The sequence below is a fragment of the Sus scrofa genome, chromosome 7, assembly GCF_054392235.1.
Source record: "Sus scrofa isolate SSC_HxYL_T2T_F1_AM1 chromosome 7, Sscrofa_HxYL_maternal_Yorkshire_Landrace_v2.0, whole genome shotgun sequence".
NCBI classification, from domain to species: Eukaryota; Metazoa; Chordata; class Mammalia; order Artiodactyla; family Suidae; genus Sus; species Sus scrofa.
The window spans coordinates 132150613-132166535 of record NC_139389.1 but is presented as its reverse complement, the minus strand read 5'-3'; the positions used below and the strand labels follow the sequence as shown (position 1 = coordinate 132166535).

The 15923-nt window shown below is 63.1% G+C and overlaps 2 protein-coding genes across 13 annotated transcripts in view; one reads left to right on the top strand and one right to left on the bottom strand.

The window, feature by feature from the left end:
- The window catches only part of DEGS2 (delta 4-desaturase, sphingolipid 2), a 74934-nt gene extending 67177 nt beyond the window's left edge, over positions 1-7757 (top strand). For 3 of the 7 annotated variants that reach the window (XM_021099703.2, XM_021099705.2, XM_021099701.2), the window contains 2 exons: positions 2907-3649; positions 5443-6004. In XM_021099703.2, the coding sequence (XP_020955362.1) occupies positions 2933-3649; positions 5443-5589 (864 nt within the window). In that variant the 5' untranslated portion in view covers positions 2907-2932 and the 3' untranslated portion in view covers positions 5590-6004. Of the gene's footprint in view, positions 1-180; positions 304-2356; positions 3650-3703; positions 3720-4484; positions 4500-4947; positions 5008-5436 lie in introns of all 7 variants that reach the window. The other 4 variants (XM_084970190.1, XM_084970189.1, XM_084970187.1 and 1 more) reach the window with 4 other exon arrangements.
- Positions 7555-15923, bottom strand: part of EVL (Enah/Vasp-like) — a 145684-nt gene continuing 137315 nt past the window's right edge. For 3 of the 6 annotated variants that reach the window (XM_084966558.1, XM_021098188.2, XM_021098189.2), the window contains exons 9-13: positions 14996-15059; positions 13404-13470; positions 9937-10003; positions 9535-9592; positions 7555-8004 (exon numbers count right to left, since the gene is read on the bottom strand). In XM_084966558.1, coding sequence (XP_084822684.1) covers positions 7967-8004; positions 9535-9592; positions 9937-10003; positions 13404-13470; positions 14996-15059 — 294 coding nt within the window. In that variant the 3' untranslated portion in view covers positions 7555-7966. 6 annotated transcript variants of the gene reach the window in all.

The following is a 15923-nucleotide window of genomic DNA, read 5'->3' as shown; positions in this document are numbered from 1 at the left end:
ATCGAACCCACAACCTCATGGTTCCTAGTCGGATTCGTTTCTGCTGCACCATGACGGGAACTCCCTTGAAATATGCAACATAGGAAGTATTGCTAACAACTTAGGAACCGTAGTCGCCGTTCTGTACGTCGCATCCGCACGAGCTGCTTGTTTATAACTGCAGGTCTCGTTCCTCCCCAGGACTGAGTGGCGCTCCCTTGCATGGAGAGGGCACATTTTGTTTATCCAGCTGTCAGGTGATGGATGCCTGGGTTGTGTCCCCCTCTGGCTGCTGTGAATAGTTCTGTGACCTTGGCTGTGCAGGTATCTGTTTGCTCCCTGATTGAGTTCTTCGGGGTGTGTGAATAGAAGTGGAATGGCTGGGTCACACGGTGGTTTCGTGGTTAACGTTTTTGAGGAACGGCCCAACTGTCTTCCTGAGCCACTGCACCGTTCTGCCTTCCGACAGGCAACAGATGAGGACGGGTTCTGGTTTCCCGCAGCCTCGGTGGCCCTTGTTATTTTCTGCTCCGAGGAGCGCCGCCCTAGTGGCGTGAGGGGGCGTCGCACCGCGTCGCCGACTGCATCCTTGGTGACGGATGGAGCTGAGCACCTTTTCAGGAGCTTCCTGGACAGGCGCACGTCTTTGGAGAAACGTCCATTCAAGTCCTCTGCTGATTTTTCTCTTGGGTTGTTCTCTTTGTTGTTGGGTTGTAGGCCGTCTTTATATATTGTGGTTATCAAGCCCTTGTCCAGAGCTGGACTTCTGAACCTGCTCTGAACGCTGTTCCCTCCCTGCCCACTCCGTCCGTCGGGGCAGCGTGGGCCCCAGGTTGATTACCAGCCCTGAGCTTCCTGTCCCCCCCGCCCCCCAGGTTCTGCTTCGACGCTCCTGCTGTGAGCACTTCCTCGTAGGCTTGATTGGCTTGTGTCCTTGGCGGTTTCAGGGACAGAGCTCCTGGGATCCAAGGGCCTGGCAGTTCTGCTGAGCTCGGAGGCCTGAAGTGGCCCCTGCGGTTGGGGAGGGCGGCTGGAATGGGAGCAGGGTGCAGGGGTGTGGGGTTCAGGCCGCCCCCCGGTGCTGGCAGGTTGTCCGGAGGGCTGTGCGGGGCCACTGCTCACTTGGTTGGAGCCCAAACCATCATAGCTGTCAAATGAGGCGAAGGCTGGGTGGGAGGGCGGGGGGCGTAGATGGTCGGGGCATAAATGCTACCTGGGGGACTCTGGGCTTCTGGGCAGAGGTGGCCTGCGGTTCTAGGACCCGGGAACCCTGGCTCCCCCAGCATCTTCAGCAGAGGTGGCCTGTCCCCCCTCAGGGGCCAGGACTGTTCTGTGGGGACAGTCACCCTGTGAGGACCATCATGCCCACGCTGTCTCGCTCTGGGGCACGTAGGCCCAGAGAGGGTGGGACATGCACCACGGCCACACAGCGACTTGGGCTTGTTGGCACCACTGGGGCTCTGGCAAGAGGATTTTGAGCCCAAATCTCCCCTCTGCCTGGGGCAGAATTCCTTTGCCCTCGTGTTTCTCTTTGCACACCCCCAGGGACAGGCAACTCACCACACCTCTGAAGCAGCCTGTTCCATTGCAGGGTGGCTCTGACAGCAAGTTCTTTGCACTGGGAAGCGGGAGGGGCTGTCACATGCTTTCTATCCTGCCCCCAAAAGGGAAGCGACGACGTTCTATGTCACTTGGAGGACAGGGCAGACCAGGGTCAGACCTTGGCCCAGCCCATCACAGTCAGGGCCCAGCCTTGACCTTCTTCCCAGGCCGGCCTGAGGCTGCCCTGAGACAAGCCCCGCCCTCCCCACCTCCATCCCCCACTAGTGTCAGGGCCGGCTCTGCCTGACTCCCCTGCCCTGGGAACCAAGGGACAGAGAAGACCTTAGGTGGGAGGGCGACCCCTTGAGCCTGTGGTGTCCCCCCTCCCTGCCCCTCCCTGACTGGGACGCAGCACCAGCCTCACCTGCTTTATACCTGGCCCTGCCCACACCCACAGCAAAGGTTTCTGGAAGGCATTGCTGTCTCACCCTGAGGGCACCCACCCCACCCAGCTCTCCCCTTGTTCTGCAGGGTCAGGCCACTCCTTGCTGGGAAGGGCCTCTCCTGCTTGGGCAACTCCCACTGTTTTTTCCTTTTCTGTAAAACAAAAGCTACTATAACAAACACCAAGTCCCAAAGAAAGGCATTCAACCTTTTATCGTATTTCCTTCAGATCCTAAGATCCCAAACGCTCCAGACAGAGCCAGAGCCTCCCCGCCCCCGGCCTGATCGCCGTCTGTGTTTACCCTGCATCTCCCGGCAGCCACTGGGGTTAGGGCATTATGTCTCTGTGGCCCGAGCTGGCACCAGCTTTTTTTTTTTTTTGTCTTTTTAGGGCCACACCTGCGGCATATGGAGGTTCCCAGGCTGGGGGTTGAACTGGAGCTGCAGCTGCTGGCCTACACCACAGCCCCAGCAACACTAGATCTGAGCCGCGCCTGTGACCTGCACCACAGCTCACAGCAACACTGCATCCTTAACCCACTGAGTGGGGCCAGAGATCGAACCTACGTCCTCACGGATACGAGTCAGATTTGTTTCCACGGAGCCACGACGGGAACTCCGAAGCCAGCTCTTTATTTAGGGTGATGGCAAAGACCCTGGCTCTGGGACCTCTCCCCAGCGTCCCCAGGCAGCGGGGAGGTGGGTCTGCCTGCTTCCGCACAGGCACCTGCCAGGCTGTTCCTGGGCCCCGAAGCGCAGCGCCAGGTCTCAGGGTGATTCCTGGGTGTCACTACCAGGGGGCTGGATGGACGGCGGCGAGAGGGAGGGAAGAAGGCAGGAAACTGGGAGGAGAGGAAGGAGGGGCGGGGAGGGCACGCAGGCGTCCGGGCGCCACGCAGCCAGGGCCCACCTCACCTTCTTCTCTCTGGTCCCCCCTGCAGCCAAGTACCCGGCCATCAAGGCCCTGATGCGGCCGGACCCCCGTCTCAAGTGGGCGGTGACGGGGCTGGTGCTGGCGCAGCTGCTGGCCTGCTGGCTGGTGCGGGGCCTGGCGTGGCGCTGGCTGCTCTTCTGGGCCTACGCCTTCGGGGGCTGCGTGAACCACTCGCTGACGCTGGCCATCCACGACATCTCGCACAACGCCGCCTTCGGCACCGGCCGCGCCGCCCACAACCGCTGGTTCGCCGTCTTCGCCAACCTGCCCATGGGCGTGCCCTACGCCGCCTCCTTCAAGAAGTACCACGTGGACCACCACCGCTACCTGGGCGGCGACGGGCTGGACGTGGACGTGCCCACGCGCCTCGAGGGCTGGCTCTTCTGCACGCCGGCCCGCAAGCTGCTCTGGCTGGCGCTGCAGCCTTTCTTCTACTCGCTGCGGCCGCTCGTCGTGCACCCCAAGGCCGTGACCCGCATGGAGGTGTTCAACGCCCTGGTGCAGCTGGCGGCCGATGCCACCATCTTCGCCCTCTGGGGGCTCAAGCCCGTGGTCTACCTGCTGGCCAGCTCCCTGCTGGGCCTGGGCCTGCACCCCATCTCGGGCCACTTTGTGGCCGAGCACTACATGTTCCTCAAGGGCCACGAGACCTACTCCTACTACGGGCCCCTCAACTGGATCACCTTCAACGTGGGCTACCACGTGGAGCACCACGACTTCCCCAGCATCCCCGGCTGCAACCTGCCCCTGGTACGTGGCCACTGCCGCAGCGCTGCGTGGGCCTTCGGGGGAGGCGCAGGGGAGGGGGCGGGCGGAGAGCGCTGGGCCGCCCTCCGGCCTCTTTTCCTTGTGTGGCTCGTGGGACGGCCACCTTCTCCCTTGGGGCAGAAGGCAAAGGCCACCTGGCATGGGGGTGAGCGGCTGGGGGGGAGGGAGGTGAATGTGGTGGGGGGGCGGGGGTGGGCAGGCGCTCTGAGAAGCATCTTACAGCTCTGGCTTCTCGGTTGGAGCCCAGCAATGATATTTACTGACTGGCTGTGTGCCCTTGAGCAAGCCGCTTGCCTTCTCTGTGCCTCAACTTCCTCCTCTGTAAAAGGGGCAGCAGCGATGCTGTACTTGAAGCACCTTCCCTTCCTCACCCCGAGCCTCCTCATTTCTTGTCACTGCCCTGTGACCCTCCAGGGGCCCCCTCATGGGACAGAGAGAACAGGGTGGGCCTTGCCCTTAGTGACCCCCAGGGGTAGGCCTGAGCTGCCTCAGAGCAGAAGCCTCTGGCTGGCCCCTGTCTTGGGAAACCTGGGGTTGGAGAAATTCTTTCTTTTCTTTGGTTGCCCTGAGGCATATGGAGTTTCTGGGCCAGGGGTCAGATCCCAGATACAGTGGCGGCAATGCCAGATCCTTAATCTACTCTGCCAGGCTGGGGATTGAACCCGTGTCCCAGCGCTCCAGAGACACTGCTGATCCTGGTGAGCCACAGCGGAAACTCTGGAGACTCTAAAGGAGAAGGGGAGGAGGAGGAGGAGGAGGCGGAGTCCTGTCTGGCTCTGGTTGGTTTGAGTGGAGGTGACCAGCCGTGTTCTTGCAGCGATTAGGCGTGCTTGTCCCCAGGGGCACCCGCTCACCTGTGCCTGAGTGTGCACTGATTGGTGTGCAGGTTTTCATGCTGTGGCCCACGTGACTCTGGAGTCCGACAGTCTGGGTGTCCATCCTGGCTGTGCTGAGGCCCTGCCTGGGCGGGGCAACCTCTCACTTGAGGCCCCCCCCCAGGTCCCTGGGGCAGGCGCCCTCTTTATCCATCATTCCATTTCACGCGAGGAGGCAGAGGCTTAGAAGGGGTGCGGTGGGGTGTCCCTGCCTCGGAAAGTAGCAGATTCAGAATCCGGACCCAGGACACTCACAGGAGCACATGCTGTTAGCTGTGAGCCTTGACTTCTCCCAAAGTCCCAGGCTCCTTGCTCCTGCTGTGCGGGCCAGCCCCCGCCCCCAGCCCCTGCCCCGTCTTCAGCTATAAAGGAGGCTGAGCCCCTGGTCGTTCTCTACGGAAGGAGCGGAGGGCAGAGGCGGCGGTGGTGGGGACATGCTGCTGTGGATGCAGGGAGCACTTCCTGAGGTGCAGGCTGGGGAGGGGGCTAGAAACGACAAGCACCGAGGTTGGGTGGCGAGCGATGGCAACCGAGGCCAGAAGGCTTGGCAGGTCCCAGCGGGCATTGGACCCGGAGCTAGGATGCATGAATCTGACGGCGTCTAAGACTCAAGCCAGGCTGTGCCTCGGCCCTCCGTGGGCACTTGAGGGGCGGGAATCCCGGCCCACTCTGGGGCTCCTGTATCAGAGACTGGGGGCTGGGGGCAGGGGGCAGGGGAGAGGGTGCATTTTTAACTCCTCATCCCCAGTTGGGGCAGAGGGTTCAGCGCCTCTTGGTGACCCTGCCAGGGGCCCTTCTGGCTTTGGGACGCGCGGGTGGCCTCCTGCCTGGCTGAGCTGGACATGGGTCCCCCGGCAAAGGACAGGGCATGTGCCTCTGACCTGCTCGTCCTCCCCGCAGGTACGGAAGATCGCGCCCGAGTACTACGACCACCTGCCCCAGCACCTCTCGTGGGTGAAGGTGCTCTGGGACTTTGTGTTTGAGGACTCCCTGGGGCCCTACGCCAGGGTGAAGCGGGTGTGCAAGGTGGCAGAGGACGGCCTGTGAGCCCGGCGCCCAGAGTGGACGGACCCTTCCGAGCAGAGGTGGGAGCTGGGCCTCTGCTGTCAGGCTGCTGCCCGGCCTCGCCCGGCCACACCCACCTGCCGCAGAGCTGGCTCTCCCTGTCCCCTCGCGGTCTAGTGCCCAGAACTGGTTTGGCTGCATTTGGTTCCCGCACCCTGGCCTGTCCTCTTGGCCTCCGGAGCCCCGAGACCACGCCTGGCGACGGTGGGCACAGACCACAGCTTGGAGAAGCTTGGTCTGCACATGGACGAATGACCTCAGCTCGGGCCGCCCTTTCCAGGCCTCAGGGGCGAGGCCTGGCCCCACCCTGGCGCTCTGTCCCAGGGTCTCCAGGGAGCTGATTTCTCTGGTGTTCCCGTGCCCTAAATTAAACCCAGCCTTTGTTTTCAGGCTCACAGATGTGCTTCCAAGGAGTGTTCTTGGGTCCAGGCACGCAGGGCCTGGGCCTCCCGCTGGGGGATCAGTCCCCACTCCTGGGGCCGCTGCTGCTGCTGCACACAGCAGTGCTCGGGCGGCTTTCTCCAGGGTGCTGCCATTGTGAACGCCTGCTGCGGGGTGTGGGCAGGAGGCCTCGCCTGCCCTGGGGGTCCCGGCCCCTCATTACTAGCCTTCCTGCCTCTTGCCCTGTTCCCTCCACCCTCTTCCTGCACCTGCCACAGCTCCCCTCCCCCACTCACCCAGCCCAACCCGGAGCCCTCGCCCCACTGCTCAGAGGTGGGGCTTGAAGAGAGCAGGTACCACAGGCCATGGTGAGTAGACAGGTAGCTGGACAGACCAGCGACTGCCCAGGTGAACGACAGCTCTCTGACGGCAGCAGGCTGGCATCCTTGGTGGCTTGTCCTGTGGTGGGGGCAGATGGCACAGCTGACTCTAGGGAGGCAGGCTTTGCGCCAGCCCCTTGGCCCTAGGGGGCTGTGTTGGGGTGGGGTCGCCCTGAGGCAGGCAGCAGCAGCAGGCGGGCTGCCTGGGCAAGGCCCCCCTGTCTGAGGAAGGGGTGTGGGCGGGGGCCTCCCCTCAGGACCCCTCCCCGGGGGGGGGGGGGAGGTACCACTGCCTCAGCTGCCCCAGAAGAGGGAGGGCTGGAGGGAGGACACAGCAAAGCCCTGGATGCCCTGCCCAGGGCTGGGAGTGGCCGCAGGTGGTGCTAGGCACCTCTGTCCCCACCGATCTGACCACTGAGACGGCCCAGGGACGAGGCCCTGGGGCTTGTTGTGGGTGGGAGGTGCGGGCGTACTTTGAGCCTGGGCGGGCGGCCCCGCCTTGTGTACACAGGCTGACCTGGGTCCGGGGAGCCCAGCTGGGCCCCTGTGCTCCCCAGGCGGAGGGCCGGAGGGGGGAGCCCTGGGCCACGGGAGGTGGGCGAGCAGCTCTCGGAGCTGTGGGCTCTGTGGGGTTCTATTCGTGGCTTTGGGGTTGTTGGACTTGGGCCAGAGCCTGGCCAGAAAACAGTCCCACTGTCACGAGCCAGGCTGGGGGCCCTGCCTCATCCCTCCTTCCGCGGCCCCTGGAGGATGGCTGGGCCAGGGCCTGGCACGCTGCTGGGTGGTGGCTGCGGGACAGTCACAGGAGTCCCAAGCTTCTGCACGGGCTGGGGCTCCTCTCTGGCTCAGATGGGGAAGGCATGTGGTCTGAGCTGTGCCACCAGGGCAGCGCTGAAGCACAGCCTGCTTTCCGTCGCCCTGCGGCCCTGCTGAGTCCAGGGCCCAGGGCGCCCTGCCATGCGGTTGGGGGGCTGAGCAGTACCTTCTCCTGGCCCCTCTGACATGGGCACGGGTGCCACTCAGGGCCCATCTCCCCGGGGGAGTTGCCCTCCCATCCTTCCTGGGTGTGAATCAGCCCAGCCACGCTCCAAGGCTCCCCCCCCAACCCCGGCGCCTGGCACCCCCGCTGTGGGCCTCCCCCGCCCCCCGAAGAGGCCGGCGGGAGAGAGCGAGCGAGCCCCTCGGGTGTGGACAGTAAGCCTTTATTAGCACGTGGACACGGACGCGCGGTGCCCGGACAGCCCGACCACCACGACGCTGGGAGGCGCGGCCCGCGGCACCTGCGGGAGCACTCGGACCATCTACTGAAGCGCGGGACGCGGGGTCTTCTCTAACCCAAAAGAAATGTACACTTAAATAGGCAAATATAAAATACAAAAAAGGCGAGGAGACCTGGTGTTCTGTGTCAGGTTAAATCTAAAAAAATCCAAGATTTGAACTTTTTTCCTCATTTTAATATTTTACCACAGGTTAAGACTCTTAAACGCGGCACATCCAGCTTCGGTGCGTGTGTGCGGGCCGGAGGCCTGGGGCGCCGGCTCCTCGCTGTCTCTGCGTCCGGGGGGCCGGCGTCTCGGGCGGCGGTGGGGCCTCGGGCCCTAGGAGGTGCTGATCCCGCTCAGCTCCTGCCTGATGGCTGAGGGAGGGGGCAGGAGAGGGAGGCTCAGGGCTGTCCCCCGGCTCCAGGCAGGTCCTTCCTGGCCTCTGCTCCACGCTTCTCCTCGGAGCCCCACCCAGGTTCCCGGAGGTCCCGAGGCTCCGGCCGGCCGCCGGGGTGATGGCAGAGCCCGCTGTGGGCCTCTCCTACCATTTCTCCGTCAAGGGAGGCACTGCCCCCTCCCGCTAGAGGACGCGCACCTGCGCACGGCCTTGGCACTAATGAGGGGCAGGGGCTCCTCGGGCTCTTCTCCCCAGCTTCCTCCTATCCCCACCCCTTAGGGGTCACCCCCAAATGTGAACCTTGGCCCAGACAGACCCCACTGGGCCTGAGCCAGAGCCAGGAGAGCGCGGAGAGCTGGGCCCTTCCCAAGTAACGAGGGGAGGTTTCCCGCGCTTCCCAGGAGGCCGTGCCCACCGTGACCGACGGACAGACCAAGGCCCACCACACCCCCGGGCTCCATGCCAGCCCGTGCCCTCTGCACGCAGGCAGCCCTCCTGAGACGGAGCGCCCAGCAATAAAGCTGAGCTAACAGTTCCCTTCTGGCTCCAACTCTGTCTCTTTCTCTTCATTCATCAAGTCCTTATCTGCCCATCCCAGGCCTGTGGGGGGAGGAGTGCTTTCTGCTGGGACAAGGACAGGGTGTGGCAGGGGTCGGGGTCTGCCCAGGCAGGCAGCAGCCACCTCCTCTCTCTCCAGGGCCTGGCAGCCCTTGGGGCCACCACCCAACCTTTTAGTTCATGGAATCCTCTTGCCAGGTCACCCCTGATGCCCTGGGCCCAGCCCGGCCACCAGGTGTGATGGGTGAGGGGAGAGGGGCTCAGGCTTCACCCTCTGCTCGGCCGTGGGTGGAGCTGGCCCTGCCCGAAGCTCTCCTGTGCTCTGGCTCCAGATCTGAGCCAGCTGACCAAAGGCTCTGGTGGGAACCGGAAGGAGGGAGGTGACTCACTGTGACGAGGCCCTGCCCTCTGGAGCCACACACCTGCTCCCCAGGCCAGGGCCCAGCAGGCGGCGGACCAGGGCAGGCCTGGTCGTTCTGTCGGCTTCTTGGGCCCCTAAACCTCTGGGAAGGCAGCAGTTGCCCTTGGAACCCCAAACCCAGTGACTGTTAAGTGGCAGAAAACAAAATAAAATCTAAGTCCACAGATACTGAAGAGAGAGAATTCAAGCTGCGGCTCTAGGCTTGGGAGTGCTTCTCCCCCGACAGGCCAGCGGCCCCCAGAAGCCGGGGGGGGGGGGGGGGGGGGGGGGGGGCGTGCGAGAGCGCCGGCTGAGGCATCCCACCACCAGGGGGCGCTAACACTGGACAAACGGGGCCATCTGAGCCTGGGTTTGCAGGACCACAGAACTGGGAGGATGAATCGCCCCAGGGACAAACCCACAGGCCTCCTGGCCCGGGACGGCCCCTCTGGCTGGGCCACCTGGCCCTCTGCTTGGCGGCCCAGGGCACGGGCGGCCCTGCCCTTCTCAGGGCTCCCTGCTGTGGCCCTGGCCTGGGGCTCCGCTCACCGTCAATGATCTCCTCCTTCACTTTGTGGAGCTCTCGGACCACCTCCTCCAGGATCTCCTGTGGGGAGCAGAGCCTCAGAGGGAAGGGACAGGCAGCAGAGGTGCAAAGTGCCCTTGACCCTGGCTCCCAGCCACGGCCCTACCCTTGCCCTCACCCCCACGAGCGTTCTGTTCCCTCCTCAAGCAGGAGACAGGCCACCCTGGCCGGTCCTGCTGCCGCCTACACCCCAGAATCTTTGTTCTGGCGACGACAGGGTTGGGGGCCAAAGCTGGTGCCGTCCCCCTCCCCCACACCTGCTGGCTCCTGGACGTGTGGGCCCCATGGGACCTGCCCGGCCCGCAGACTCAGGCACGTCTCTGGCCTCTGGCTCCTTCCCAGCCTCGCAGAAAGGGCACCCTCACCTGTTTCATCCGGTCCAAATCTAAGGCATCCAGGGCCACGTCGTTTACACTTCCCGCCGGCTTCATCCTGGGGGGCGGGGGATGGCAGGGTGCGGTAAGGCGGGCGGCGGGGCCTTGCGGGTACCCGCCACCTCTTCCCACCGCCCTTCAAAGGCTTCCTTTCACCTCTGGCCGCTCTTCAGCTACCTGGAAAGGCCTCTCACGCCTGTCTCCACCTCAACAGGGTCTCACGGAGACTGACCGTACTGCCCAACCCAAGAGTCAGGCCTTGGGGGCTTCGGACTTGACGGCTCGCAGTGCAAGCAGAGAGTGCTAGGTGTCACAGGCTGCTCCCCACCCCTGCCCCCCAAAAAGAGGATGCTGATCAGCTGGTCCTCGGTTTGAGGTCTATGTTCCTGGCTAGACGGAGACTTGGGGAAAACCAACAACAGCGGCATTAAACACAAAATTGCTAAAACTGTACAGAGACATTCGTCCTAAAGACCCCCACTCTGACACAAGCCAGTGTCCCTGAGGTCAGTATCTGGCTCTGGTGTACAACTACTTCAGGAGACATCTGAGGATGTGGTTTGGCTGGCTTTTTGGCCATGCCCATGGCATGCAAAAGTTCCCAGGCCAGGGATCGAACCCGTGCCAGGGCAGCGACCTGATCCAGCGACAACGCCAGATCCTTAACCTGTTACACCACTAGGGAACTCCAAGGTTTTGCTCTTTGGAGGCAAAGGTTTCGGTTTTGTGGCTGCACTGTCTCTGAACTAACGTTGGCTGGATTGAACTGTAATGTCTCTGGCCCACGGATCCTCCTCGGAAAGTCTTGTCAGATGCACATCCAACCACCTGGCCTTTCCGAGCAGGGCTGCGGTGCTGAGCGCACGCCTTCTGCTCCCCGTCTCTCCCCCACGCGGAGGGAAAGGCAGGTTCCTAGAAGTGAGGGGGCCAGAGCCGGCGACAGGGACTGGGGCCGTGACAGCTGGTGGACACACCAGCCTGACAGAACCAGCGAGCACCCACAGGGCCACGGTGCAGATCAGGGCAATCTGGAGGAGGCAAGGACGGGCGCCGCCCACAGCCAAGAAGAACAAGCGTGAGACGAAGGGGCTGGTGCAGCTGCTCTGGAGACCCGAGCAGAGGGGCCTCTAAGAGCCGAAGACAGAAGGGCTCCTGAGCCAGCAATCCCACCCCTGGGTGCACATCCGGGGAAGACGAAGTCACTGTCCCGAGATGTCTGCCGCCCCGTTCACCGCAGCCACGGCACGGAGGCCACCTAAGTGTCCCCGGACAGGGGAGTGGATGAGGAAGATGTCACATTGGTACCTACGTACGTACATGTCGCACTCCTTCACACAACGGAGTCTTCCGCCGCGAGAGAAGGAAGCCCTGCCGTGTGTGACTACGTGGACATTACGCTAAGTGAAGTAAGCCGGACAGGGGAAGACAGATGCTGTGTGATCTCACACACGCGTAAAATCTAAAAAGCCAAGCTCACAGAAACAAAGAGTAGACAGGTGGCCGCCAGGGGCTGGGGGTGGGGGAAATTGGTGGAGGTCAAAGGGCACACTCTTCCAGGGATAAGGTGACCTTCTGGGGACCTAACGCATTGACTGCAGTTGACAGTTCCGTGTGGTATCCTTCACAGCAGCTAAGACAGTACATCGTGTGAGCTCTCGCCACACACACACACACACATGAGGTGCACACTGGGGGCGTCATCTTAAAACGTGTACGTACATCCAATCACCAGTTTGTACACCTTGAACTTACACGACGGGGGATGTCAATTATCTCAATCTGGAAAAAAGCCCATTGGATGCCACACAAACTTAGTGGTCCTGTGCACAGCCCCGGATGAAACATGGGAAAGACGGAGCGCCCTGCCTCCTCCTGGATGAACTCCAGAGAGGGGCCAGCATGGTCCCGAGGTGTCTGTAAGTCATTTCAGGTCCCGACGGGGCCTGCGCACAGAATAAAACCCAAACTTCTGGAGTTCCCTTTGTGGCTCAGCAGTTAACGAACCTGACAAGGATTCCTGAGGATGTGGGTTTGGTCCCCAGCCTCGCTCAGTGGGTTAAGGACCCAGCGTTGCCGTGAGCCGTGGTTTGTGTGGGTCATAGATGTGGCTCGGATCCTGTGTTGCTGTAGCTGTGGTGTAGGCCAGTGGCTACAGCTCCAATTTGACCCCTAGCCTGGGAACCTCCGTATGCCATGAACAGCCCTAAAAACCAAAAAAAACCTAAAAACCAAAACCCCCAAACTTCTAGCCATGTGACCCCTTCCCCCGCTCTGAGCAGGCCCTGCCCTGGCCCCCGACACCCATGTCCTATACCTGCTTGCCATGCGGGCCTGCTTCCCATTTTTTAACTTGCCAGGCCGGTGACAGGCTCAGGGCTTTAGTACCACCCACTCCTGTCTACGCAGGGCAGTGCCCCCACTGAGGTCAAGTCAAACGGCACCTCTAAGGGGCCTGTGCCAGCCCTCACTAAAGCACCTCTGTCCTCGGCACCACCCACCATGCCACCCTCTACGCCTCCCCCCGGGGCACCTCTCAGAGCTCACAGTTCTGTTTATTTACGGGCCCTGTCAGCGGGGAAGTGAGCTCCTGGCAGGCAGGGACCTGCAGGCCTGGCTCCGAAGCCAGCCGACACGGCCCTCCGCACACCCTGGCTGACTGTGGACACCCCACCTCCCTGTTCCCCCACATCGGGCATCGCCCTTCCTGCTGGGCCGGCGGAGGCCCCTTGGTCGGCCGGTTTCACTGCGCAGGACGAGGCCCCAGCGCCGCCTGCTCTTCCCTTGCACCTGTGACAGGCGCCGGAGACGCTTCCCAGGCCGGGTTCTCAGGCCTGCGGCTTAAGCCACACGTGGCCCGTGGTTGCTACGTGACTCTCTTTCGTGAGGGACCTCCGTTTCCCGCATCCCAGCCTGTCAGCCGCCAGCTTTTGGTTTGGGAAATACGGTCAGCGCGTCTCTGGGGAAGATGCAGAGGGAGCAGAGGAGGTGGGCACCGGGCCGGCCCCGAACCCGGACTGCAGGAAGCGGCCCCAGCGGGCCGGGGCATCCTGCGTCCAGCTGTTGTCCGTACAGCATCCTTAGGACCCCCTTACCTGGAGGCACGACCCGCCAGGCCCGGGCTGGGATCGAGCCCCGCTCCGCCGCCCCCCCCGGGGCTCCGGCTCCGGCCCCTCTCCCGGGTCTGAAGGAGGCACAGACCGCCCCTTCCCAGAGCAAACTGTTAGACGCCAGGACGTGGGCGGGCCCGCGGGTGTTAGTCATGGGCGGGGGACAAAGGAGGCCCCGGAGACGGGCGGTTCGGTACCTAGAGTGAGGCTGCAACTGAAGGGGGCTCTTAGCTTCGGGGCTCTTTGCCACGGACGGGGTTCTACGCAACGGAATGGAACAGACACGTGAGTCGGCGCCGTCGCCCGCCCGGGCCCAGCGACGCGTGGCGCGGCCTCCCCGGGGCAGCTCACCTGGACAGCAAGGAGGACACGGGCTTCTCGGCCGAGCTGCTCCGCTCCCAGGGCTTCCGGCCAGCCTCTGTCGGGTCGGGGCACGGGCGAAGCCTCAGAGCTGGGGGGGGCGCGCAGAGCCTGGCCCCTCGCCCCAGTCCCCTGGCTGGCGGCCTTCACGGGGTGTGCATGGCCCTGCTGTCACCCCGAGGCTGCCCTACTCAAGACGCGAGCTCCCGTTCCCTTGACCTGCTTGACCTAGACTTGTGCCCTGGTTGCAAGTCCTCTCACCACGGGTGGGTCGTCCCTTGGAATGGGAGCCAACTGGTCAGGGGACCTCTTGACTATGACTTTGGTGACCTGCAACTCCAGAGGTGGCGGGGCAGGGCACAGGAAGCCCCTCGCCGTGACGCGCTCAGGGCAGTCAGGTCCACTTCTGCTTTCGGGGGCCAAGCCCCCAAGACCCCACAGGCACCCCCGTCCCGACTCCTTTGTGCCCCCCGCACTGCAGCTGGCTCTTTTCCGTCCTAGCCTTGGAAGCTGCTCTGTCTCCCCTTTTCAAGTGAAATTAACACACTTCATCTTACGTCAAGAGACGTGCTGAACTGAGCTGAATTCACTGGCTCTGCAGGATGGGCAGAGGCAGAAAGGAAAGTCCCGGGCAGCGGGGACCAGCCACCCTGAGCTGAGCCTGAGACTCTGCAGGCCGACCACGGGTCCGGGGCAGGTCTCAGACGCAGGCTGCAGGGCAGGTCCGAGAGCTGGGACCACATCTGAGCTCCTGGCATGCGGCCTTGGGCAAACCACTCAGCCGCACGGAACCTCGTCCTCCCACTCTGGGAAGGTAACCCGTCCACTGGGATGTGGGGGGCGTCCCTGCGGTCATTCACCAAGAATTGTGGTGGAGCCGCCTGACAGGGAGAGGCCGAGAACCACGGCCTTGCAAGGGAGGCAGACGTGCCAACAGAGCATCAGGCCGCACGGCCCGAGCAGGGGTGGAGCTGTGCCCCAGGGAGACAGCCAGTGCCTGGCAAGGGCCTCCCCTCCACTGGCTGGGGTGCGGCAGCCTTTTCCTGTCTGCCCCCCACCCACCATGGGCTCAGGAGCCCAGGCCTGGCTCAGAGCAGACACTGAACAAATGTTTGCTGAATGACTGAGAGACCAACCTCAGTGGCATCCTCCCCCGACAGCGCCTCAGGCACTCTACTGATCACAGCCCACCTCCCAGAGCTCAGACCAGGGGTCTGCAAGCAGGCTGTGTGGCTGTGCGGCTGAATCCCAAGAGTGCGACTCACTGGTGGTCACCCTAATATCAACCCCAGCTGGCCTTCTGCTGGGGGCAGGGATGCGACATTTCCCATCTCCCGGGCAGGGCATCCCTGCTCCAGCTCTGGCTCGGTGCAGAGGCCGAGGCGGACGCCCACCCAACTTGAGGGGGCAGGGGCTTCCCAGGAAGATGGCAGGAGCCCCCCCTCCCCGCCCCGTCCTCAGCACTGCCTCTCTGGTCCTCTCTGCTCCTCCATAAACTGAGGCAGCGGGATCAGCGGCCTTCCTGTAAGAGCCCCTCCTGCTTTAAGCCCTGTGCCTGCTGCAGGCAGGGTGGCGCCGCTTACCTGAGGAGTTGGGGGGCTGGCTGGCTGCTCGGGCCCCCGGAGATGGGGAGGGGCTCGGCTCTTCCTGAAACAGAAGACAGAGACTCTACAGTCAGCCGGCTTAGCCGGGCAGGGGACCTTCGGGCCAGGTCAGCTAGAAAACCTGTTTTCCAAATCCTCTAACAAACGTCTCTTATTTTATAATCAGCGGAACAACAACTATGACTAATAATGAAGACTGGAGGTGGTGGCGAGGAGCTGGGCTAGCCCCGGAAGGCAGGGGACACGTCTGCAGGCAGGCTTTCTTGTGGGGACCCAGCCCTGCCATTACTGAGTGTGCTGAAGGCCCTGCCTGGCCAGCTTCTCCCTGGCACAGCGGGTGTGGCCGGAGCTCCGGGCTGTGCCAACGCTCACTGCCCTTCGCGAGGGGCTTCCACTCCGTGTATACCAGGGGCCTTCCGCAGCCCTGGGAGGAGCCAGGTGGGGTCCACCTGATGGACCCTCCGCCCCCTCACGCCGCCTCTGGTGGCTGCGAGGACCAGAGAGGGGCTAACTGCGCAGGGGGGGGACTGGCTGCATGGCTAGGGCTCCGGCAGCCAGGTTCTGCTCACACAGAGGGGACAAGGCTGGCCATGGGCACAGAGCCCTCGAGGCCTGGCTGCGGAAGACCCAGGCATACTTCACTTCCCCTTCGCAGGAGGGGAGGAAGCGCTAAGAATTTAGGATGTGCTAAAGGTTATCTTTCTGTTGCATCTGTGGCACGTGGAAGTTCCTGGGCTAGGGAGCGAACCTGAGCCACAGCAGTGACTTGAGCTGAAGCAGTGAGAATGCCGGATCTTTAACCTGCTGGCCACCAGGGAGCTCCCTAAAGGTTATCTTTAACCTGCCAGCCCCTGAAAGATGAGGTCCAACACTGAGGTCTGTCCTCACTAGCCCTCTGCTAAGGCCC